The sequence below is a fragment of the Opisthorchis viverrini genome (genome assembly GCF_000715545.1).
Source record: "Opisthorchis viverrini unplaced genomic scaffold opera_v5_112, whole genome shotgun sequence".
NCBI classification, from domain to species: domain Eukaryota; kingdom Metazoa; phylum Platyhelminthes; class Trematoda; order Opisthorchiida; family Opisthorchiidae; genus Opisthorchis; species Opisthorchis viverrini.
The window spans coordinates 234,169-258,432 of NW_008751770.1; the positions used below are offsets into that span (position 1 = coordinate 234,169).

The following is a 24,264-nucleotide window of genomic DNA, read 5'->3' on the forward strand; positions in this document are numbered from 1 at the left end:
TTGGATGGTTTTCCACCTTGCAGATCTGGTAGCATGCACGAGCGAAAAAACCTCGTGTGGTGGACGGGGACGCCCTACAGGGAGGGTCGCCGTTTTACGTTGCGCCGTGACGCGTTCGTATACTGGCCGCCCCTCTAGTAGCACGGATGAAATGTTAATCAGCATGACCATCAGCTGATACATTCATAATTAATGGAAACCCTGTCAGTCATTCAACTGAGATAAAAGACCTTGGTATCAAACACTTTGCACCTTTAGTTTTTTCATCAAGTCCAGATCCAGGTTGCCCGAGCACGAAAACTCCGCTTCCTGATAATACGCCCCTTCACACTTCGAGACTGAGACTACTTGTGAGGCTCACAGATAACGTTGACGTGCAAGGCGTTGCCACTTTCGTCTTGTTGGGGTCACACCACCCCTAGTCCACTTCATCATCCAAACATAGCACACATGTTCTTCCCTCTTGGTATCTAGGGCGATCATATGCAAAAAATGCTTATAACATGATTTCCTGATTACAAGCAGTCACAGCTAGCACTTAATGACTGTTTTTTGCCACGCACCATTCGTTCTCTGGAGTTTACAGCACCGACTCGGCGACTGGTGATCCTTAATCTTACTTTCCTAAAACTAGGCACCTACTCTGGCCCAACTAGTACTTGGCTTCTAGATCAGCAAACGTATTCACCTTTCTTGGGTCCATTTAGCTTGATGTCATCCCTTATTAGTTCAAGGCAGAATCACACAATCTGGTTGCGCGCACAGCTTGAAAACTGCAAACTTTATAATGATAGTAGTAAAGGTTTATTCCCAACCTGTGGGTGGCATACCGTCTGTCATGATCATAGTTTTACAGGCAGAATGGAGCACGACTGGGGGATTTGTGGGGGTGCGGACTGCACGAAAAGAGGACAATGTCAAACAGTAGGGAACACACGACGATATAGTAATAATAGGTTGTTTCCCAACTTGTGGAAACAATTTGGCATGAGGTCCGACTAGTTCGAAGACAGTCAGGTGGCATGAACTAAAACTGAAAAAAATTGCTTGCCATGAGTGACCTTGGTTAGGTAAATGGCCCACGTCACAGCAAGCAAAAGTGGAGATGGAGATGGGTTAATTCAAATTGGGAGCACATGGCAAGTTTTGTCTCATAAATGTGGTTTAATCTGAAAGTAAGCAGACTCACTGGTTGCACTGTCGTAGGGAAGTCAGATGCAGGGGAATGGGCTGGATGGGGGCAAGTTGCTAATACATAGGGCGACCTAAACTCCGTCTACGGATTTGAACTTGTGCAACAGGCAAACTGAAATTGCAGCAGAAAAGCCAGGCTAGCCAAATCTGAGCGGAACTTTATTGGGTACGGAAGAGCTCATCCCAGAGACGCGGCCGGATGAGAGCTGCTCGAAGTTGTGGCTACATGCTTGAGTAAGCGGTCGAGATTCTGAAGAAAATAGTTGCGGGAGTGCCATCTCACTGGGCGCGGCAGTGCCATGCCATCATTGCACTAACATGCTTCGGTTTGTGGACAGCCCCGTAACGGTCGTCGTGGCTCGGAGAAGGGATGCGCCGTTCCTTGGCAGCTGGTATTGTGTGAGACAGAGATTGCCACAGGGAATCCTGCAGATGTAGGCTCACGGATAGTTTCCCTTTTGTTGGAGGACCGTGTAAGTGTAGACCGGGCACCAGGCAGTTTAAATGAATAAGTGTTCTAAAGGGCGTTCGGGCAACTGCATTCAAGGGTTGAAGCTTTGGAAGAGGGTCGACGAGAAAGAATGAAAACAGTAGCGCGTGGTGGGTGTTAGGAGGCCTGAGATACAACGGCATCGATAGAAACAAACCGAAAAAGGGATGACAGCAAGGTAAATGGACCCAAGAAAGGGAATACGTTTTGCTGATCTAGAAGCCAAGTACTAGTTGGGCCAGAGTAGGTGCCTAGTTTTAGGAAAGTAAGATTAAGGATCACCAGTCGCCGAGTCGGTGCTGTAAACTCCAGAGAACGAATGGTGCGTGGCAAAAAACAGTCATTAAGTGCTAGCTGTGACTGCTTGTAATCAGGAAATCATGTTATAAGCATTTTTTGCATATGATCGCCCTAGATACCAAGGGGGAAGAACATGTGTGCTATGTTTGGATGATGAAGTGGACTAGGGGTGGTGTGACCCCAACAAGACGAAAGTGGCAACGCCTTGCACGTCGACGTTATCTGTGAGCCTCACAAGTAGTCTCAGTCTCGAAGTGTGAAGGGGCGTATTATCAGGAAGCGGAGTTTTCGTGCTCGGGCAACCTGGATCTGGACTTGATGAAAAAACTAAAGGTGCAAAGTGTTTGATACCAAGGTCTTTTATCTCAGTTGAATGACTGACAGGGTTTCCATTAATTATGAATGTATCAGCTGATGGTCATGCTGATTAACATAAATAGATTTCTCAGAGGTTCAAAATCTCATGTATTTGAAGCCCTCTTCGCGGACCGAAAAAGACAGGCGCAATTTGGTTTGAAGAAACGATTCCACGGCAGATATCCGGCAAGCGATTTTATTCTGGTCTCTTAGAAATTCCACAGATTGTCATGGATACAAAAACACCTACAACTCATATCTATTTGAGGTTCATCATACTCTTCTTAGCCTGGAATTTTATACTACCAATTTAAGGACCACGTTCGCCTTGAATGATTGCTCACTTTAACGTGTTATCTGCACTCGGTATTATCGGGAAACCTACAAGTGTAGACAGTTACGCATAAACGTGGAGAATTTGAAAAACATCATAGTTTCTGAAAATCATTTTTATCCTCTGGATACCGGTCGATAGCTGGAACCCTGTGTTGTGATCGAATACTCCACAAAAACTTCTGGGCTACCCGGCATCTAAAGAATCTTGGGCGCGCACAAGAAATAACAACGTTTGGCGATGGGACGCACAATACATAGACGGCCATTTGGGTACCTTCTTATACTCTTCGGTAGCCTTGGCGCATTGTTCAGTGGTAGTGTGTCCGAAATAATGGCTTTTGCTGCGGAGTTATTTATTGGAAAATGCCAACTGACCAGCCACAGACTATTGGACAGGGAAGCAAATTCTCCTGTGCATGTTGTTTACAAAAACTGAGCATCTATCTTTTATTGATCGTGTCTTCTTGAGCTTTCCTGGATATTGATCGACTGCTGCTCAAATCCAAGCAAACGCTACAAAGCGACTCCACAAATTTCAAGAGACGCAAAGCAAATTTACAAGGAGAAAACATACTGCTCTCATGCCTCCCCATCAGCAGTATCACCAGTACAACAGGTTCAAATTCAGGTTGCCAGCCGCAAGGTGGTTGCATGGCAAGTAAGAGCGATCACGCGTTTCAGAGTTGAGAAGTAGGCGACCGCCACGCGAGGCCTATGAGTGTTCATAGAAAATATCTGACACGGCGGATTTCGGAGAAGACTTCGTGGCGTGTAGAAAAGTTAACATGTTAGATAGGTGCTCCATGTAGTTTTGACCACCAGGCCTCCACGAGGACGGCAATCAGATAAAGTTCTGTTTTGGCGACAGTGGTAGAAATCGGAAATGATGCGACCAACCGGTGCTTATTGAAGCCGCTGGTAGTTATGTATAACGAAAACACGACCTTGATGCTCCTGGACGCGACCTTCTACTGTCAGGGGCAGTATTAAAGCTTGTGCCAGAGGCCACAGAAAACTGGATATGACTTCTTCCAAAGTTTTTGTTTCAGGTCAGCATTTGAAGTATCAGCAGTGTTTTGCAAGAAGGCCAAGAATAGAACTTTTCCGTGCCTTGAACTAATGCGCAGAACTGCAATTTGTGAAAAAGAAGCTATTGCCCTCACCAATTAAGCACCTGGCACCGCACTGAATCGGGGCCAACGATCATACCAAACATGCACCAACTATTCGGGAATAGGCAAGAAGCTATAGCTTAAATTGGCTGCATGTAAAACTAACAACCATGATAAAATGCTAGCACAGTGCGTGAAGCGACCAGTCATAGCGTTTAAAACGTTGAAATAACAGGCAGAATTTGTGCCAAGAGAAAGACAGCATACGTTGAATCATCTGTAACAAATTGGCATACGTACGCTGCGAAAGTAAGTGAGCGGAAATTCTCCATGACTGCTCCAGCTGTATTCATCGAGTGAACCACAAGTCAACTAGTCAGTTTTCTATATGAAGAACGGGGAAATAATCCTTACTTGAGGTGTGCTCAGAGGCGAACAACAAGCTTGGACCAAGTACGAGCCCTAGTTGGCTACTTTCATGCTTAGCAAAAGTGTTTCCCGAAAAACAAAGAAGTCATCATCGTCTTTCAGCGCCTCAATTTTCAGAGGACGGATTCGAAATAGTGTGTTGGCGAAGGCAATTTTCAGATAATCGAACGGTTGTAGCCCAAAATAAAGTATACTATCTATTAGGTATGGTAAGATGGAAGGAGGATGCAGCGTTCACTAATGCCGTTCGGTGGGTCGTTTTTTAGGCGCAAAGATTTGCTGGTTAACAGAAACCCTAAATGAAGAAATTGAGCCCATAACTCTGCAGAGAGCTTAAAACTCCTGAGGATTCCTGGGAGGAATCAAACAACTTCGAAGCCCCGCTCGGCTCGTATTCCAACCATTCCGGATCGTTATAAACGTAACACTCATTTCATACTCGATAATAATACATGTGGTGTCATAATGGAGATGTCGTTGCTCACGAACGACACAACATTTACACGCAAAGTGCATCTATGGAGCGAACCCAGCGTGGTCAACAGATCGCAAGATGAAAGCTCCTGTATTTCCGTGTTTTGTAGAGTTCTTTGAACACCATTCATGTATAAAGCATTTTGTAATCTGTACAGAACCGAAATAGCTTTTTGGCAGCAAAAGTTGAAAATGTGCAGATGGACAGACTTACGGGCTTTGGTAATATTATTGAAACGGCTTGAGATTATGACAGGGAATAATAGTTATACGACCGACCGCTGGACTTACCACAGTGAATCCGTGGAGCGGTGGGGAGACTCTGTGAGGGGCAAATTGTATCTACTGGTTGCCGAGCCCTTGGAAAAGGTTTGTTTGAGGCGTGTCCATGTGTGCATGGACACCATGCCCTTTCATGTCCATATATCCTGATGGGTAAAAGCACACGTAAAACGGGGGTATTCGCTGAGGCAGTCAGCACATCCCTGTGGTAAACGAGAACAACACACCCAACTGGTGGAGCTAAAGCAGACTTCTTGATATATGCCAAATGTAAACTTGCGAACCCTTGATATTGTAAATAGAGTTTATTTTGACGTCGGCAGTGAGCCTCTATGCTAGCTTGATAACCTTGGTTTGTTTTGTTCACGTCGAAGAATAAAGTACATGTCTTCATACTCAACACTGACCAGATATGCGCTTCATGTTTTTTAGCACACGAGAATATTTTGCGGGCGAAATTCGTAATTCTCCAAGCACGCCGATAATACAACAATGGATGCCTGCATTTTTGTCCTGTGTGGTTCCATCTATACGCGCGGAATCCGCGTATACGGGCATCAGTCACACTGTTTTCCTTACTAGAAAAATGCCTGGTGCCTTAGTGGAGAGGTTATAGCCCAGTGATCCAGCATCTTGATCAATTGGTAGTTGAGATACAGTCAAGTAAAGGGTTCACGAAGTGCGTTGACACAAGGGCCCTAGCGATGTCATGTCCTTGAGCAAGCTGTCATTCATATAGCTGTAAGTGAGCAGTATGGCAGAACCAAGCTGCGAGATGGTGGGTGCACTTAACAAAAAGTATATATATACAAATCAGTGCCTCTGAATGCATTCCAGCACACTGTTTGTAGAATAACAAAGAAAAAGCTCTTTAACTACTAACTTTAACACGACATCCACACTGCGCATATTCGAGGAAGCAAGTTACAACGATACACTTGGTTGCGTTTTTGGGACAAGCTTCACTGCTATGGTAGGAGAGGCGAAAATGGGCCCGGCCCAATGGGTTGCGCACTGCGCTGAGAGCAGTGAGCGCAGAATTTGAGACGTAGAGCGGACTGCACGCAATCTGCCCCATATATACTGTTCCAGCTGTCCAGCTGACCTGAAACCAATTTAAAGCAGCCGTCATATAGCGTCGTTTCGATGCGCATAATAGCGAACCTTTTGGAACTGGTAAAAGCAGGTAGCTTACAGATGCGTTGACATGACGCGACCTACAAATATTAATCAAAAGTCCAGCGAAAATGCAGAGGGCATGCTGTGTTTGAATGGATTCTTAGTATATGGCTCACTCACTGATTGATTCATAGGCAGTTGAAAATAAACGTTTGGTCGGAAGAGAATCATTGATTGAACGGAAGTCAGTGGGCGATCACTCAGCGGACCCGCTGATCGAATTCGGTAAGCCCATACGGACCTGCATTTCTTCAGTCAAACTAAAGGCTTTGGTCTACTTGAGGTAAGCTGTTTGTAACAAGTACGGACGGCCAAGGAGCATGAACACTGTCCACTAAGCAGAGGACAAACCTTAGTTAAAATATGAATTCAGTTGTAAAGAAACGCCAAAACCGCCGGATGCCATTTCTACCAAACTCTCTTGCGGGAGAAACGAAATAAAGGCAAGCGCCGTGAAATAATTCTTCGCAACGGACAATATGCATTCATCAAACGTCCTGTTTAACAGTTCATCGAGCATCGTAATATCTTCGGTGGAATGTACGTCACAGCCGCCTGACAGACTGCAGCTGGACAAAACAAGAAAGCTCTACTCATGTGTGGATTATCAAAAAATCGGGTCCCCGGCCAGTCCAGCATCAAAGCGCTCTCCAAATGGTAAATATATGAGCCCGATCGCTGATCTGTGGACAGTAACTACTCAAAATCGGCGGCCAAAGGGGAATCCAAACTTCCAAAAATTTGTTGATACACGCCTTAGGTGTTTAGCGCCATAGATGAATTTCACCTGTCTTTGGCGTTGGTTCTATTCTGCGTACCCGTTTTAGATTATGTTACCGCTGGTCTGATGAATCAAATTTGCATTGAGGCCAATAAGTGACAGTTATTTCACTTGGTAAACGAGAAGTTACGGCGTCTGTCGAGTTTAATCGGCTCCGGGTGCTGACCTGGATGCGCACCGCAAACTTCTGCTTCTTACGGATAACCCGGTGGGGAAACTGAATGGGAGCAGGCGATTAGAAAGGTCATTTCGCTTGCATTCATTTGCACCCCGCATCACTGAGGGAATTCCGACGGCCAACATGCTTCTTCCATGAGTCCCACTTGATTAACTACTTGTCAAGGACCACATGTGCACATGGTCAGAAGAATGCCAGTGGGCTTTCGGCTCCCTTAAATCCATCCCAGCCTCCGATCTGTTACTCACTTCAACAATGTGTTTCTGGGGTGCTTCGTGTCGTCGGATGCTTTTCGTTAGTTCACTGATGCATTGCTTCTGCGTTTACTTCGAGCAACTAGCCAGAGGGGTAATGCACATGTGGTCAGATCCAGCTAAGCACAATAACAGGCAGAAAAGAAGCCATCGGTGACCGCATGATTCATTAATTGTCGTTCGACCATCGATTCATCTTACCAGCCACTCACAGACAGCTGTTTGCTGTTTTTGTTTAGAATCAAACTCTATTCAGAAGTGCTAAACGCCCCCAACAATGAGCTGCCCTTAAGATAAAACTTCAGGCTCACCTTCGGGTTGTCAAATGTAAATGATTCAAAGAAGCCAGAACCAGAGGAATCTGTGGGTGGAACAGCTGGCTCGAAGCCCTGAGTAAGCTAGTTAGGACCGAACACGTTTCGAACCCTTCTAACAGCTACTAGAACGATCTGTCAGATTACTGACCTAGACTCTACTCTGAAGCAGATCTATAAGCACTCCCCAGTCAATGACAATGAACCTGTTTACAAGGTGCTTTGAGACGCGGGTAATTTCCACTTACTGGTAGAATCCCTTTGTCTTCAGTGTGTGTTCTCATAAAGTGTTTTTATTCCGATTATACTCGGGCATTTTCAAAAAGGGCATCGCAGAACGCACAGAAGCATGCCGTTGGCAAGGAGTTACGTCAACTGGCCCCTGATGGACTTCCGGAGCACACAGACATTGACTGCAGTTGGAGGACTGCTGGAGCCCAATCGCCTGCGAATAGCTGGATGCGGGCAGAAAGCTTGCCCGTGAGCTCAGCGAAAAACACCTTAAATGTCTATTTGGGTGTGTCTTCAATCGGTGCAGCAGAGTGCTGCGTGAGACTTAATTTGGTCCGGCAGTTAGATCCGACAAGCAAATCCTTTCCGGCCCGCAGGTGCGCAGATCCTCTCATACGAACCGGGCTTCCTGAGGCTAGCAATGCTTCTGGATGTCCCTGGTCTCCAATCCACGGTAGAAACCCAACCCGCTGCTTCGTCTCATGCATCAGGGTCGGCTAGACGTACATTCAGGATACGCAAGCTAGTCTGGTCACCGCAAGTTACTCTTGTCACCGCCAGTAAGACACTGATTACGAAGGTGTCTCGATAGACACGAAGGAGGAGAGGCTAGCCAAAAACTAACGCTAAAATCAAACTGCCGCTTACGATTAGGCACTGTGGTAACCAGTAATTCCCCCTAATTTTCCACTCAGGACGAAAGAATGACGTAACCCTCGTTGAGCGTGTCCAATAAGCTGCTACGGAAATGGTTGCCGGCTTTAAAACCGTTGGTTGTGAAACACGTATCGTAGTCCGCGAACTCCTCCACCTGGAGCACTGCCACCTTTAAAGAGGCCCAATACTCCATTATGCCAGTTTGAACAAGGTATGGTCAGCTGCTTTTACACCGTTGACCTAACTAACACACGGCGGGTATATGTTAGAGAGATTTTCATGCACAACGACCATACTTTTATTAGGCGACAACTTTTCTCATTTCGAGTGGTTGGTGCGTGAAACAGTCTTACTCCGACGCTCGTTGACGCTGCATTGAGTACCTAGTTTGAAGCACTTTTGTATGCTTTTTATGTGAGTCCTCGTTCTTGCTGGCTTATTGCCTTTGCTGGGGTTTTAGAGAACAGTGCTACACCCTACTTCGCCTGTGCGTCAAGTAAACGGAAGCCGCTGGACGGAAAGAACAAACCTTGGGAGAAAGTTCCGATCCTGTACATCAATCCATGAATCCGTGGGGACATGCACGGGCCAGTGACCGGTCTGAAAAAATTCCGAGTTCTGATTGGTCGAAATAAAGTTCCGGGTACGCATGTACGGACATTGGCCATCGCCGAGTACCTTTGATGTAGGGCACTTACTGGTTTGCCTAATTCATATGTAAGTACTGGTGATGTGCAACTTTGACTAACGGGCTTCGGCTCATTAGTCATTATCATGAACCTTCGGAGGAACCCAAATTTTTAGCGCACTGGCTACATGCATGTATGCGCCTGGGAGACAGCAGTTCCCTGAAGGCACGGGTTCATAACAGTTTCTGAGGATAAAAAACGGTGCTAGAGGTGTGGTGCGTGAGGGTTGTGAGCGTCTACAAACAAGCACAGCAACCTCGAGTTTGCTGCTCCTGGGAGTTCGTCAGCCGAAACGCGCTAGTGTGTTTACTCTAGCTCCTGTGCGCACTAGTATTGATCCAGTTACTTTGGGGTAAAACCACCAATGGGAGGTAACCTTCTTCGAAGAGACACCAAATGTGTATTATGCATGCCATAGAGGTAACGTGGGGCGTGATTCTCGACGGCTCACGAGGATTTCTGTGGATGGAAAATGGAAAGAATTACTATCTTTCAAACGGACCCTCCAATTAGAGGCCAATAAAAAACTGCTTGTTGAGGGACATTTAACTTCTTTATTCCATTCTGAAAAGACCACATAAAGGCATCTTCCAAAAGTGGTGTCTCGAAATGCCTTTATTTTGAAAGGACTTGACTGCTAAAATGTGTTTTAGGAGGCCGATGGGAAGTGATTCCATCTGATTGGTGATCTCTAAAAACGGTTCCAGATGATTAACTCCGTTAGGCGACCAGGGGGGAGGGGCAGACAACTGAATCTCCTCCAGGCCAACTGAAGTGCTTCTTTAAGAGCTGGTCTTTTTAGGGAGTTCTCTACCGTCAAGTTTTGGTCCGCTGTGGAATTCTGAGAAAAAACCTCCTAAAATTAATAGAATTTGGTCGGATTTACGTCTGGTTTAGGTGTGGTTTCGTCTAATATATTGCCATATGCATTCTATGGATAAATTACTTATAAATGTTGGTGTCAAGCGGTGTACTTTGTTGGCGTCTGTTCAACAACTTCTAATAATACCTCCCTCTAAAACTGACTGATTTTACTTGGTCCTTTGGGACGTTACTAAGTGTTTGAATCCCCCCAGTAGAGACTATTTTTGCGCCAGAATGGTGCTCGTTCAAAGCCGTACCTGACCTGAATGATCACTTATATTTGGTAATACTTAAAAAGTGTAGGTTTCCACACAAATGGCTCTCTACGTAGCATGCTTCTGCTTAATTTGTCCGTTCGTCTCAATCGCATCACTCAACCAGTTCTACAAATGCGCTATTGAGATCGTCGACTCAGAACTGTCGAATCTGAAAGGCAAGAGGACACTGACTTGGGGAGGGGGGATTAATAGCATATGGGATGCATGAAAGTGGATAAGCGAAGGGAGTCTGTGTTTAGAACTACGATGATCGACAGTATGTCGATCTCGTTTGGCTAATGAACAAGACTAACCACGATGGCGCAGATGGCTCATGAACGGATGGACCACAGTCACCTTTAAAGCAGCACAGACCCATGGGCTTGGTTTAGCAGCAGGATTTCCCAGCCCAGTTTCTTCACTTATTCGGAGGATCAACAAGTAGACCTTCCAGCACAGGAGCGCTGATGCTTACATTTCACTATGTACTCTATCGGTTTGTTGCCTTGTTAACGTATAACTTGATATGTGCTTTAGGTGTTACGACTAGGGAACGCATGTTGTGGAGTAATTTGTTGAGGCATATGATGGAATTACTTTGATATACCTTGATCACCATCGGTCAAGTGTGCGCTTTGCCTGGCATCTCATAGAGTCAACCATAAATGAAAGTTCCAGCGACCCTCCAGATTCTGTTTCCCCTTACGAATGAAATAAAATTAAGAAACATAATCATTCAGCTGCAGTACCCTTTCGGTGCCTAACTGCCATGCCACCAGAAGGAAGCAGGAGAGCTGGGATACTGCCAGGTTGCTCAAACCTAGACAGGGGAAGTCGAGAGGCAGAGGTCGGGTTTGATCCACGGGCCTTCCGGTCAGTAAATTCACGCCCTGATCACTGAGCCATCTTGCTGGTATACGTTTACTTGGCGAGCCATGTTCACTCTTTTCGCTCGTCTTCCTGTCCATGCTACTAATTTTTATCTACGTTGTCTGAGTGAATGGCTAGAGATGCGGCTATCTCGGATATTTGTGGCGGGCTATTACCAGGTCCACTTCCCTATTATTTTTATTACAGGACTTTATGTGGATATACTGATATGGTTTGCATGGTAGTGGGCCGAGATGACTCAAGTGGGTAGAGCGTGAATTTACTAACCGGAAGGTCCGTGGTTCGAGCCCGACCTCTGCCTCTCGACTTTGCTTTCCCTGTCTAGGCTTGGGTAACCTGGCAGTACCTCAGCCCTCGTGCTTCCTTTGGGTTGCATGGCAGCTAGGCACCGAAAGGGTGTTACAACTGAACGACTTATTTATTTTTGCATGGTAGTTGTTTGCCATTCGTATTCTAGTGTGTATTTGTATACCAGTGCTGCTGCTTGTGATGATGCTACTGACTATTTCCAGATGGGCACGTGAGGCTTTTATTGGCTTAACTGAAAGTTAGCATCCGCGTCTTATCGTTTCCCACTTCACGCTTCTTTTGATTTTTAGCAGCCCTCGATCAGTCGGGATAGTTAAATGATTAGAGCCGTTTTAATCTTCAACAATCAAGGAAAGCCAAGGCTGCTGAAGTTCTACGAACACTACGTAAGTTATTTATTTATTCGCTTATTTGTGTGCAGACCGAAGAACAGCAACAGCAGATACTAAAGGAGACTTTTCAGCTGGTATCCCGTCGGGATGATGATGTGTGCAATTTTCTCGAGGGTGGCACGTAGGTCGTTCCTTCTGTCTTGACCTTCTGTCTTTCAAGGCTCGCTGGTGGTCAGGATTATCGATTGATATACCGGCATTATGCCACACTTTATTTTGTCTTCTGCGTCGATTCATCGGAGAGTGAACTGGGAATATTGGATCTCATTCAGGTCTTTGTTGAAGCTTTGGACAAGTGCTTTGAAAATGTGTGTGAGCTGGACTTGATATTCCACGTTGATAAGGTTAGTCTGATCGTCTGGGCTGTACATATCCTAGTACAGGTTCACTATATTCTCAATGAGATGGTGCTTGGTGGTATGGTTCTGGAGACCCACATCAATGAGATTACTACGCGCTACGATGAGCAGTTGAAAATTGAAAAACAAGAAGTAAGCGTCAAGTTGCACATCACTTTGTCAGTTCGACATTATGTGTAGTTCTGTTTCTTGAACAAGCAATTCGACTTGTACGTTAGCGACAGTAATGGTTAACAAAAAGATGTTGGGGTTAAGCAATAGTGAAACAGCGCAACTAAAATTCGCAAACTCGGTTGATATTGTTCGCGGCTGGACGCCACTGAGCCAGAGCTAAAATGAAGGATCAATACAGGAGTAGCAGATAATTTGTAGTCCGGGTAACCGTGTCCTGGTTTTTCGAACATGACTGGACCGATATGAAGATAGGTAAGGTGGCCAAGCATCAGGGTGCTATGCATTCCTGAAAGGATTTCTCAAAAGTATCAACATTGCTGGGCTTGCCCTATACTTAAAAGCATAGAGGTGGGATTAGTGGGGACGTAGAACTGAATCTGACGGTACTTCTCACACGGGACATCACAAAGCTGAACGGCTTTCACACCTAGTTCGTAGTTGGTATATCAAGACCCTACAAGAAACCTGACCTTGATAGTCGAACCAAACAACTGTGCTCAGATTTCCAGTCGTCTGCACGCAATGTACCTCAGTACACCTAGGTTAATCCCTGAAATGATGTAGTATGAGAGAAGAGAAATTAATTTTTTTGGAGTGAGTTTGGAGCTTCGTCGACAGTCCAATGCTGAGCAGTCTAGTTGCGCACGTACGTTTGTGCTTTCAAACAACGGACGAGCAGAACTGTGCGTTCAACACGCGCTTGTTCTATGTTAGCTCTACCAAGGAGGATAGATCTCAACCCTCTTAAACAGCCTGGGAACTGCAAATTCGTCGGTTGCTTGGTATGGACTTTTCGCTCCTACCATTTGTGATGAATCCTACAAGGGATCTTTGAGTTGTATGCTCCTTACGAGGTGTAATTTGCTGTCATGTAACAGTTTTTTAAGCAGCTTCCCAGGATTCAGATAAGCTGTTCATTTACTATATGGCCTTTTGTTCGTTGTATTTTTCTGGGAAATCTATGGTAAGGTGGGGTTCGGGGTTCGATCACTGATCAAAGCGAGTATCCTAAGCAATTCAGCAGCAGTACACAGCCACTAACCTGCCAGTACTGATACACTATCACTTAATGCATAATACCAATTCACGTAGCTATTGATGTATAGCATATTAATATATGCTATGCCAGTCTTATCCAACTACGTGCTTACAATAGATTCCACTGTACTTGTACTCGTTGTAGCCCTTCCATGGTGTATATTTGAATACCCAATGCCTTATGGTTATGATACACTCAAGAAGCATAGATTGGCTCCACTTACAGGACGAAATCTCCTCAAAAAGACCTTTTTGTCTTTGGTATCGTTTTACTATTAGCCGTCAATTCAGTCATATCATCTGATGATTCTAATTCAAAGAATTCGTGTCCAATTACTCGAGCAACCATTTCCTCCTCATTCAGTCGGTTAACTGGTCACATTTCGCAGATTAGGTTGGTTGGGCCATGTACTTTGTATGTCAGAAGACCGTTCAACTAGCAGTGTCCTGTTTGCCCACACATGCATCGAACAGAGCCGATCCAGGACCGATCAGTCCATGAGAATGAAAGCCCTTGCCAGTCAGCTCACTCGCGTCTGTAACCATCTCCACAAATTGGGACCCCGGGACAAGACAGACTACTGACTAATGGCCCTGACAGTTATGGCTGTGTTATGCAACCAATGACAATCTTACATCAAGGTGCAGATCCGTCGGTGCTTGTCATAACCGGGCAAACCGAACTATTTAAGTTCAATCAACTGACTGGGCCGTCGTCTCCAGCTGTAACAGATGGGACCACTGTACTTTGCTACACAGTTTGTAGCTGAAAACAACTGAAGTGTAGGTCAGATATGGCTCAACATTGAACTAATAGAGTATTCAAACATAAAATAACGTACTTCTGTAAATTTTCATGTGCCATACTATCCACATCGAGTTTCGTATTCCTAAACTATCGGAAGTCTGTTGTATTCCAGTAGCTGCTCTGCGGTTTACCACATTCACTTCAATGGCTTCTAGTTCCTTCGCTCCACTGTTGCTACAATAAGGTTCTTGTCGGCGTCTCTTTTGTTCTTATGCTTGTTGTTCCTCGGCGTTTAACCGGGGGTGCTCAAGGCACCAATCAGATTGTGAGCTACTATGGTTCGTCACTGTTGTAGGCCTCTATTAAAACAGTTTTTCGTTTCCGTACCTGTTCGTATGGTTTCCGTTGTCATTGTTTCATCTTTTTCGTTGGATTGCTTTGGCTACCTGTATGCGCTACACCGTTTTGGTCTCACTCAGGCGCGTAGCTTTCCTCAGTTTAAGTTTGTGCAATGCTTGTTGTTCCTCGGCGTTTAACCGGGGGTGCTCAAGGCACCAATCAGATTGTGAGCTACTATGGTTCGTCACTGTTGTAGGCCTCTATTAAAACAGTTTTTCGTTTCCGTACCTGTTCGTATGGTTTCCGTTGTCATTGTTTCATCTTTTTCGTTGGATTGCTTTGGCTACCTGTATGCGCTACACCGTTTTGGTCTCACTCAGGCGCGTAGCTTTCCTCAGTTTAAAGTTTGTGCAATCTTCGTTTTGCTTCCCTGTGCTCACTGCTCTCCCACTGTTGGATTGTTTACAGACTGGAATTTCAGGAGCACCTGCGAGAGCTGTCTCAGCGGTCCGTGATCTAAATCTCCATCAGAAGTTCAAAGAATTTCGCTTTCCTGATATACCCTCCTTACAGAGTAAACTTTCACGCTGACACAGTGAACAATTAAAAAACCAGAGCTGGTTCAAAACCGTCATTTTATTTTCTGTTGTTTCATGTCTCTAAGTGTGATTTACTTCTGGAAACAACTACTTCGGAACTCCAAGTGTTTCTACTTTCATGCCTCCTTACTGTTGGTTGTCTGTTGATTTACAAGTGTACAGTGCTGTAACATATCGAGCGTACCTACTTGGACATTATGACTTCTTGTTTACACTTTTTATTGAGTACCAGCCTTTTCGGGTCTCCAGATATTGAGAGGGAGAATTTTTTGACCATAGCCACATTTGTGTTGTGCATAGCACACCGAAACGATGTAGGTTTTAAGTGTTGCGTAATTTTATTGCATTGATGCTGTGCATGTGCCTCCTTTCATGCATAAGAACGGAAATGAGCCAGGTTACTTAAGCTCGGAAGAAAACGACTGAAATGTTTGGGACGGAAGTGAAACACGACACGCTAGTGCAATAGTCTGCGATCATTCCGAAACAAAGGGTTTATTGCCCTCCGTACATTGCCCAAAGGGGCCAAAAGTTTTAAAAAACCTAAATGAACTTGAAGAGGAATCGGCTACATTATGGCTAATATCGGAAAATTGGGCGTTGTGTGCGGCGCTGTTCGATGAGCGTTTGAAAACAGGTTTGGAAAGGCTTTTAATCTGGTATGCATTCGGTTTTTGGCTCTGTAGTGGGCTTTTTAGTGCGCCAGAGGAGCGAATTTTAACTTCACGGTTTTTAGCTAATATTTGCAGAGAACTATCAGCTGATATCGTTCTAACCACTTCTCTAGACGCGATTGAGAACTAATAGTTGGTAAAAGGAACAGTACCATATTGAAGATAAACAACATAAAGCCGATGAAACAAAGAACATACGAAGTGGCAATGTAATTTTCAATTAACATGGTTCTGGTTCACCCTTTTTCAATTTTTCCGTCATCACCTTTAGTTTCGCCACCTGCTCGCTATTAGAAGTTGGATTGGCTTGATTATCCACTGTCTTCAAACGGCTACCGTAGCTTTAGCAGAGAAAATAGAGGGATTCAGTTCATTTGACTACGGCTGCTGAATGTAATTGACGGGAAACAGTCTGCCACTGTTAAGAGCAGGACAACTATCTGACCACTTTAAACCAAAACTGCATTCGTAACCCCATAGATATGGTTCAAAGTATGTCACGACATTTTCTTTTCCAGTTTAATTTGCATCTGAAGTATTCTGAGTGGATCTAACAAAGTAGTCAACCTCGACCCGTTTTTGTAAAACACCACCAAGCTCAAGATACGGCCTAATAGGTGATGCTAGGGTGCTACAGTTGGTTCCAACCGGGAACGAGGGCCTGTATATGCAGCACGTCAGTGCAGTTGCTTGGATGCTTAAGGATATCTTTTGGTATGCATAGCTAAATTTCGCGTAAGCAATAGTAACTGTGACTTGTTTTACGGCGACATGAGCTACACTCTTGTTGAGGTTTTACCAAACGAGAAAACGTGATCATGATAGCAAAATACTGGTATTGCTGTTCGGTTGACGATGCTCAAACACACCCCAATGTTACGAAACTTTTATCTAAATATATAAGGCAATTTATGTTTGAGACAGACGGAAACTGTCGGACTGTCAACATTTCGCAACCCATGTCTTCACATTTTTCAAACGGAGTTTAAAAAAGTTAAAAGTTGAAGTTAAAAGTTTAAAACAGTTGCCGTAAGTCGCAATGCAGGTAGTCCACATACCTGCATGATTAATCAGCGTTTCAGGCATTCAGAATGAAACCGAATATAACCTTTCATTTGCAGCCGCTTTCCAGTGAAACACAAGGTCAATAGAACAGGGTGATTAGAAGCACAAAGTTGAATTTATCGGAGAAATCTTTGATTAAGTCAAATTCAACCTGAAATGCAAGGGGTATATTACTTGGTTTCTCCGGGAAAATCGATTATTTTATTGCAATACGGCCGAGTATGCATGAATTACATTGGCCTCCATTTGGAGGGATCATTTTGTGGATCTGATCGAATGTGGTTTCTTGAGGCATGAGTTTCACTGTTAAATTGCGCTTCAAAGGGCTTAAGAAGTGGAGCATTCTGTGGGATATCTTCTGTGAATTATGGAAGCAGGAGGTTATGCCCCTGTGCATAAGTTCTGCACGAACACAATGGGTTGTAGAGCACAAAATATTTGTTGCAGAGAACGGCAATGCAGTTCCAGTAAAAAGCTCGTTTAATTCGATTCACTCACTTCAAAGAATTTATCGTTTCTGGCATTTTAGCCTCCGTTTCGTTTACGGTGGTGATCATAAGTGTTTTCGCGTTTCCACCCAAGGAATCCTGCATCAGTTTTGTCAGTTTGCTACTTTCGTAGGGGACATATGGCTGGGACAGCGTTAGGGAAGTGATGACATCACCGAGTGCGACCAAGGATTGATCTGTCTCCTGGAACCATAAGTAAAAGTTCACATAAGGCTGACTTACTTTTCGGCAGTTGCCCATTGAAAATCTGATAGAGAGTAGGTGATAGATACTAGCATCAACTCGAAATCAATTAATTTTCTCTCCACTTAGAGCTCATCAACCGGCGTTCTTTCCCGGAATCAACTAACTTGAGCGAAATTTCTGCTATAAATAAATGATTTCGTAGCCCTAGAGAATGCCGTTTGTATCGCGTTGAGGAGATTTCTCTTCATAGCAGACAATTTTCAGTAAAATTCTTAAACGAGGAAGGCGTCCGCTACGTTGTTGTAGAATGAGAAGAAAGTCAACTTCATCAGAGAAGGTGGAGGAATTTATGACTACTGGAGACACTTTTCCTTGGAACTGGCTTAGTTTTGACAACCAAAAGTAGGTAGCTTGGATAACATTATTTAAGATCAATAGTACTGCGAATCTAAAAACACACTAGTCATTGTACATGAGCAACCATATCATTGGAATGGCAACTACGTTTGGATACTAGAAGTAAAATAATAATGCGATGATTACTTTGCCACATACTCTTATTTGCACACTAGTTTGGTTTTAGGGGGACTCAACTGAGTCCAGCTGAGTCTATGTCAGTCTTCTTTGACTGAATATGCAACACCCGCCAGCCCAATGCTACAATTTGTACGATATTCGACATTTCGCAAAACATTATCTAGATGTGACATACTACTAACTAAAACATGAGCGAATTGGTGCAGTATATCAAGTTGAAGAGGACCATCATAAACAGATGATTCAGCTGAGTTCAGTTGAATGTGCAAATGAGAGTAGTTGATGAATTTCGTCCAGTTGGAGTTTAAGTATAACATGGGTCCGACGGAAACTCGGGGACTACGCCTACCTGATGAGCCCAAGAAGAGCGATCATAAACAGATGATTCAGCTGAGTTCAGTTGAATGTGCAAATGAGAGTAGTTGATGAATTTCGTCCAGTTGGAGTTTAAGTATAACATGGGTCCGACGGAAACTCGGGGACTACGCCTACCTGATGAGCCCCAAGAAGAGCGTAACTGGTCGTGGGCTGTCGAATTTTTCAGCAACCTTATGAGTAGTATGTCAAGTCTAGACGGTTAATTACTCATTTTCGATGAATCTGGATCAGGGTAAAACCGATGCTCTTTATTACCTTTGACTCTTTGAGCGATCAACAGTTGGCCCCAATGCCAACAAATTCCTTTTTCTGTCAATGGATATCATATTGCTTCGGGATTTAGGTTGGTTATTTCATGTGTTGAGACAGTTCAGGTACAACCCTTATTGAAATGTGTTTTTCACTGCAGCCGCCTTTTTTCGTTATTCCGATGATTCCGTTGTAGTGTGTGTGTGTGTGCGAGGGGGATTGATACTACCGACTACCATCGCTTGACGCTCCGTTGACTGCTTCGGGCAAGCTCTCATGAAGATCGGCCATCCAGATTGATGTTGAATGAATAAGAATTCCCACAGAAGTTCTTAGTTTGACATTTTTAGAGAGAATATTCATGTCTAAAGGTAGTTTAGCCATTTGGGACACGGATCTACCGGTAAACAGGGATTGAAACGCCGAAAGCATGCGTTAGGCTGATATGCCACAGTCTATTGTGAAGCTACATGTAAGCGTTTGTTATATATGCTGACCAGAAAGACTTAAATTGCGAACAAACAGCTCAGCTAAGTCAGTTGGTGGCATTTACATGGACAAAGAATTGCTAACTAGAAAGAAGAATGATTGTGGATTTCATCCAGGATGTCGATTCCGCCGCAAAACAACAGCTTCTCCGACAACTTTTTCGTGAGTGGTTTGTTGACTTTCCAGTGTATATCAATATGTCCCGTTGTTTCATGTGGTCATTCCGTTACACTCTTATACAGTACCTCAACTGTACCGGTTTTGTGAGTCAAGCCCTGAGTGAAAGATCTCACGGCAATTCGGCGCTCGTGACATACAACCCTATTTGACCTGAATACAACACTATTGACTTGGATCGAATCCTGCATGCAGAAGCCCATTTAAAAAGCAACTGCGTTTATTGGTTGTTGATCAGATGGCTGTTGATCTGTTCGCCAAGCCACCTGATCAACAACCAATAAACTCACCCGAGCTACCAATATTTCACCAACTCCGTTTGTTGATGGTGTCCACATAGCATACTCAGGGGCACTATCCTGGTAAAACCTATCTGCCGGATCGTTATTTCTCTCGTATACAAAATGGACTTTAAACTAGAATTAGAGATGAAATTAGAAATCTCACCTTCAGGGATTCACCAGTCGATCCTGTCGTTGTCGTCCGTTCACTGCCAGCCATATCGATAGCAGTCAACTTGCCGCGGTAGGTGGTTTTTGTTACTTTGTTTGTGACCATCACCATGATGCTGAGGATGAAATGGGACCTTGTGCTATTGTGCTCCAGCCCTATGCATGAAACAGGTGAATCGACATGTTGGCGATCGGATTCACTCGGGGCGTATACAATGGATTACCAAAAAATCGATGGAATTCCTGTTGTTTTCAAGGTTATCCGGCTTGGGATCCAAGAATTTTGGCGGAAGCTAGGAGGCAGCAGTGTGATAAACGACTGCAATCTTTTGGGCCTCTGAATCTACCGCTTCTGATAGTGACGGTGGTACCGTTGTTTTGATCTGCAGTGTGGATCAGTCGATATTTATCCACCAAACTTACTTAGCAAATCTATCATCTTTGCACACAACCCGCCTTACCCCTTTGCCGGAACAGAGTGGTGCTACCGAGGAGCATTTTCTTTTATTTTCGGATGGCAATAGGGATTGTAGGAATTTCCCGTTAACGGGGAACATTGTTGCATGGTCTCCATGAGGTCGATTTCTTTTCGGGACAAAGCCACCTTTTTTTCGGGGGAGGGGGGTTGAACTATTACATACTTTAACGTGGCGTCTGTCTGATGTTTTTTTTGCGATGCGTAGAAATTTTGGATAGTCAATGCAGCTGAAAAATTTGAACATCTTTAGGCTAGTTAATCAATTGTTCAAACGGCCTAAGGCCTATTCGAGTAAAAAGTGTGATCTTGAGCAAGACACATAAGGCGACCGAGTTCTTACAGATTTCTTGAGCAGCAACCAGTGTCAATCGGAAGTAACAGGTGGGTAGATAATATTGCACTCCTTTGTGGTATCGAATTTATTTGGTGTTCATCATCATAAATAGTAAAAAATGCATCTATTTGCAATGAATAAGTAACTTGAGATGGACAGACCTAGTAGGTTGCAGATAATACCGTTGAGCACCATAATGGCGATTGGGTTTTCTGGATGTGCTAGTGTTCCGTTCTTTATCACCACTTTCGGACTGTCATAATTGGGAGCAGATTTGCGTGCGCCTTTTTATGTAATTTCCCAGCCGCATGACGCCACATCATGCGAATGAAACGATCGTCTTGGGCGGGGCGAAATATTTTTGGTTACCCGAATCCATTTCTAAACTGATTACGCAACTGCAGATGGAACAAATAAGGATGGGGTTCCCAAGTTCCAGGATCACACTCATAGGAAGTCGACTTTGATACAGAAATGGGGTTCCCAAGTTCCAGGATCACACTTTGGTACAGGAACCCAAAATTTACACGGTATGGTAAGTGGGAAAAGTTCCCATAGAATAGAGCATTTCAACACTCCTGAATTCAAGAAGGGTGCAAGAACATCGTGCGAAAACCATCTGGACATCAGCCTAGAGACCAGAGCTTCCGAGGTGTTCTCTGGGATTATCCTACGCGGGTTGATCCGTCATCTGGAGGGTTAGATTCACGAGGATCAAGCTGGGTTTCCCTCGAACAGAGGTTGCATTGATCATATTCCCACCTTAGGCAAGTGTTGGAACTGCCACACTCCTTCCGGCGACCAGCAGGCGTCGCGTTTCTCGATCTCATATCTGCAGTTAACTCCGTCGATCGTCAGAAACTGCGGCAGTGTCTGGTGATGAAGGTTGTTCCTTCTCAATTCTTGCCACTTATAAAGACTATATAACTCTTGTGGCCGCATACGCTTCTATGACAAACTCTCTCCTGGGTCCACTGAATCCAGTGTTGTCAAGCAAGGATGTTCTCTGTCTGCCCTCCTCTCCAAACTCGCCACTCAAAGCTGCTTGAATCCTCTTTGTCGACCTGTGCCACGTCTAAGATCGAAGCGCTCCCGGGATGTTTGTTCACGTACATTGGGTAGGCCGACAATGCTCTTCTTGGACCGGACCCTTTGGGAATGCAGACCGCTTCAAATAACCTAAATAAATCTGCTGCACAGTTTGGTTTGCGCTTCATACCCGTAAAGTGAAGTGTTACTATTGTTTGGGTGGGATTGAACCCAAACTTCCTGCTTGCAAGTGAACCGATCGTTGTAGTAGTTGGGTTTTTGCACCTGGCAGCTGCCTAGGTCCCTGTGGTCTGGCGAAAGACGGAATCACTTCCTGGATTGAAAGGGTCAGAGCAGCGTTCACTAACCTACGAAACTTGTGCTGCTGAAGTGTCAGAGCTACCCCCCAGTTCTCCAAGCGATACCAATCTTCCATAATCTAGTGTCTTTCAGTGTCATCATCAGCACACCCTTAAAGAAGTAATGGATAAACTGGTGGTACCTCAGTAAAGGTAGGATCACCGACAGTGTTGTCCACAGGATGGCGTGAGTTGTGACTAGGAAATGGATTAGTTCTTTTGTTGTTGTCCGGCCGATAGACTGAATTACTAACGTATGTGCCTCCACAAGTGCATATAAGGCTGAATATATATCTGGACGGAGTTCGAAGTAGCTCAATGTCAGGACTCAGGCTTACTGACTGAAAGTTCCGCAGATCGAAACTGTCCTGTGCATATGGACTGTGTCTGTCTATGATTGGATACTCTGACAGCAACTCAGTCCTGGTGGTTCCTTTTGGTGGTATGGTGGATGTGTGCCGATCGTTTTTTAAGCTTTATATCTGAAGAGTTATATCTTTTACGAATTGCTTTCCTGTTTTGAAGTACTATGACACGTCCTGTCATGAAATTTACCACAGTGACTTAGAATAGCGTTATCCAGGCATCCCAGTCTTCCAGACAATTTAACATTAAATCAATGTATCTTCGAACGTAACTACCATCCATTCCAGTGTCGGATTCTTGGTTGCATTCTGACCCAAATTTTCAATTTCGCCCTTTCGGCTATCCGCTTCAAATGGCCTGAACAGCAAATTTGATGTTGATCAGTGTGCACTCCATTCAATTAGGATCCCCTCCTTGAAGAAAAGTGGTGTTCTGGAACCGCCTGAAGGGCCTTGTGTAAACTTTTACTGTGAAGATGATCAGGTACCGGAAATTTTTTCGCGGATCATTAAGTTTTTCCACCGCGTAGTTGTTATGACGTAACAGCATTCAGATACACCACAATCTCGGTAAATTCGGGGAAGCATTGGTTACACCAAGGCGATCAAATGTCTTGTTAGGTTTCACAGTTCGTATGTCTCCATCACTGGGCGTTGGGTGCGCGGAGAAATGCAGAAATACGCACAGCACACCACTGCCTAACTGTTAGTCGAATACCCAGTGTATTATGTTGAGTTCCGGTACAAACTGACTGAACATAAGTGTCTGAGAAAATTCATATTCGAATCCTCAACACCTCGAGAAGTCAACTGTGAGGGACCTGGACACTCCAATGGCTTTTCTTCGTTATTGCAGGTAAAACGGAGAGTTATGTACACTGCCAGCGTAGTAATACCAGGGAGCGCGAAATGTTCTATATAGGTCAGAAGGCTCAAATGGTCATGAACTGTGTTCGTGATTCAGCCAGAAACTCTTATACTCACGGCACCGGCTGCTGCACAATGATGAAAATACCGGTTGATACTCAAATCGCTCGGCTAGGATCCTACAACGTAATCCTACATTCCGCTTTCGGATCCGCCACATGATGCGTCGTGATCAAGCGCTTCGCGATGGACGACGAGGGGTCCATGGTCTCGGTGTGGAGGGTTATGCTTCTGCTAAAACGTAGAATTTTCATCTACTGATGAATGTTGGTACTGACGGTAGTATGAGAAGACCTGTGAAATTCCAGTGGAAAGTGGTGGGGCACTGTACGACCGTTTCATTCTCTTTGGGAGTCATCAACAATCCGCATCTCACTAGACTCCACATCTCACTCATGAATGTGGTAACAGGATGGTCACACCGGGTGACATACTCTTTTGCCTGCGTGGATTTTACTTCAACTGTATGTGAACTGACAAATCACGTACAAAAATGAATTTTCAAGCAAACTGCTCTCACCATATCTTAAGCTACTTCCTCTAGCTAGCGAAAGTAAATGACAGGTGTGTTTGTACTAACGCTGAACGGATTTTTAAGCTAGATCGTTGAATAACTTGCGGGAACTAACCTGTCATTATTGCTCGAGAAGGATGGGATGGATGACAGAGTAGGAACTCCATGGACTTTTCTGGTGAGTAGTTGGCGCTGTGAACTTTATCGGCTGGCCGTCGTCCGTTCATTCTATTGTCTATTTGCGGCCAAAACAACTATACTGGAATCTTGGGAATTTATCTATCTATCAGGTTTTTCGTTGGAGCTTCACAAAAT

General features: G+C 44.5%; 3 protein-coding genes across 3 annotated transcripts in view; 2 read left to right on the forward strand and 1 right to left on the reverse strand.

Annotated features, from left to right (window-relative positions):
• The window catches only part of T265_13873 (hypothetical protein), a gene marked incomplete at both ends in the record, with an annotated part of 3,090 nt that extends 1,423 nt beyond the window's left edge, over positions 1–1,667 (forward strand). The window contains 1 exon segment of the mRNA XM_009170941.1: positions 1,533–1,667. Coding sequence (XP_009169205.1) covers positions 1,533–1,667 — 135 coding nt within the window.
• Positions 1,668–11,895: 10,228 nt separating this feature from the next.
• On the forward strand, positions 11,896–15,460 carry T265_05811 (hypothetical protein; the record flags this gene model as incomplete). The annotated part of the gene is made up of 4 exons (XM_009170918.1): positions 11,896–11,964; positions 12,000–12,091; positions 12,131–12,461; positions 15,097–15,460. The coding sequence occupies 4 exons, from the start codon at positions 11,896–11,898 to the stop codon at positions 15,217–15,219; spliced, it is 615 nt and encodes a 204-aa protein (XP_009169182.1).
• A 623-nt stretch (positions 15,461–16,083) lies between these two features.
• The window catches only part of T265_05812 (hypothetical protein), a gene marked incomplete at both ends in the record, with an annotated part of 75,479 nt that continues 67,298 nt past the window's right edge, over positions 16,084–24,264 (reverse strand). Inside the window, 4 exons of the mRNA XM_009170919.1 lie at positions 16,084–16,242; positions 17,465–17,658; positions 19,782–19,907; positions 19,939–20,099. Of these exons, the coding sequence (XP_009169183.1) occupies positions 16,122–16,242; positions 17,465–17,658; positions 19,782–19,907; positions 19,939–20,099 (602 nt within the window). The remainder of the gene's footprint in view (positions 16,243–17,464; positions 17,659–19,781; positions 19,908–19,938; positions 20,100–24,264) is intronic.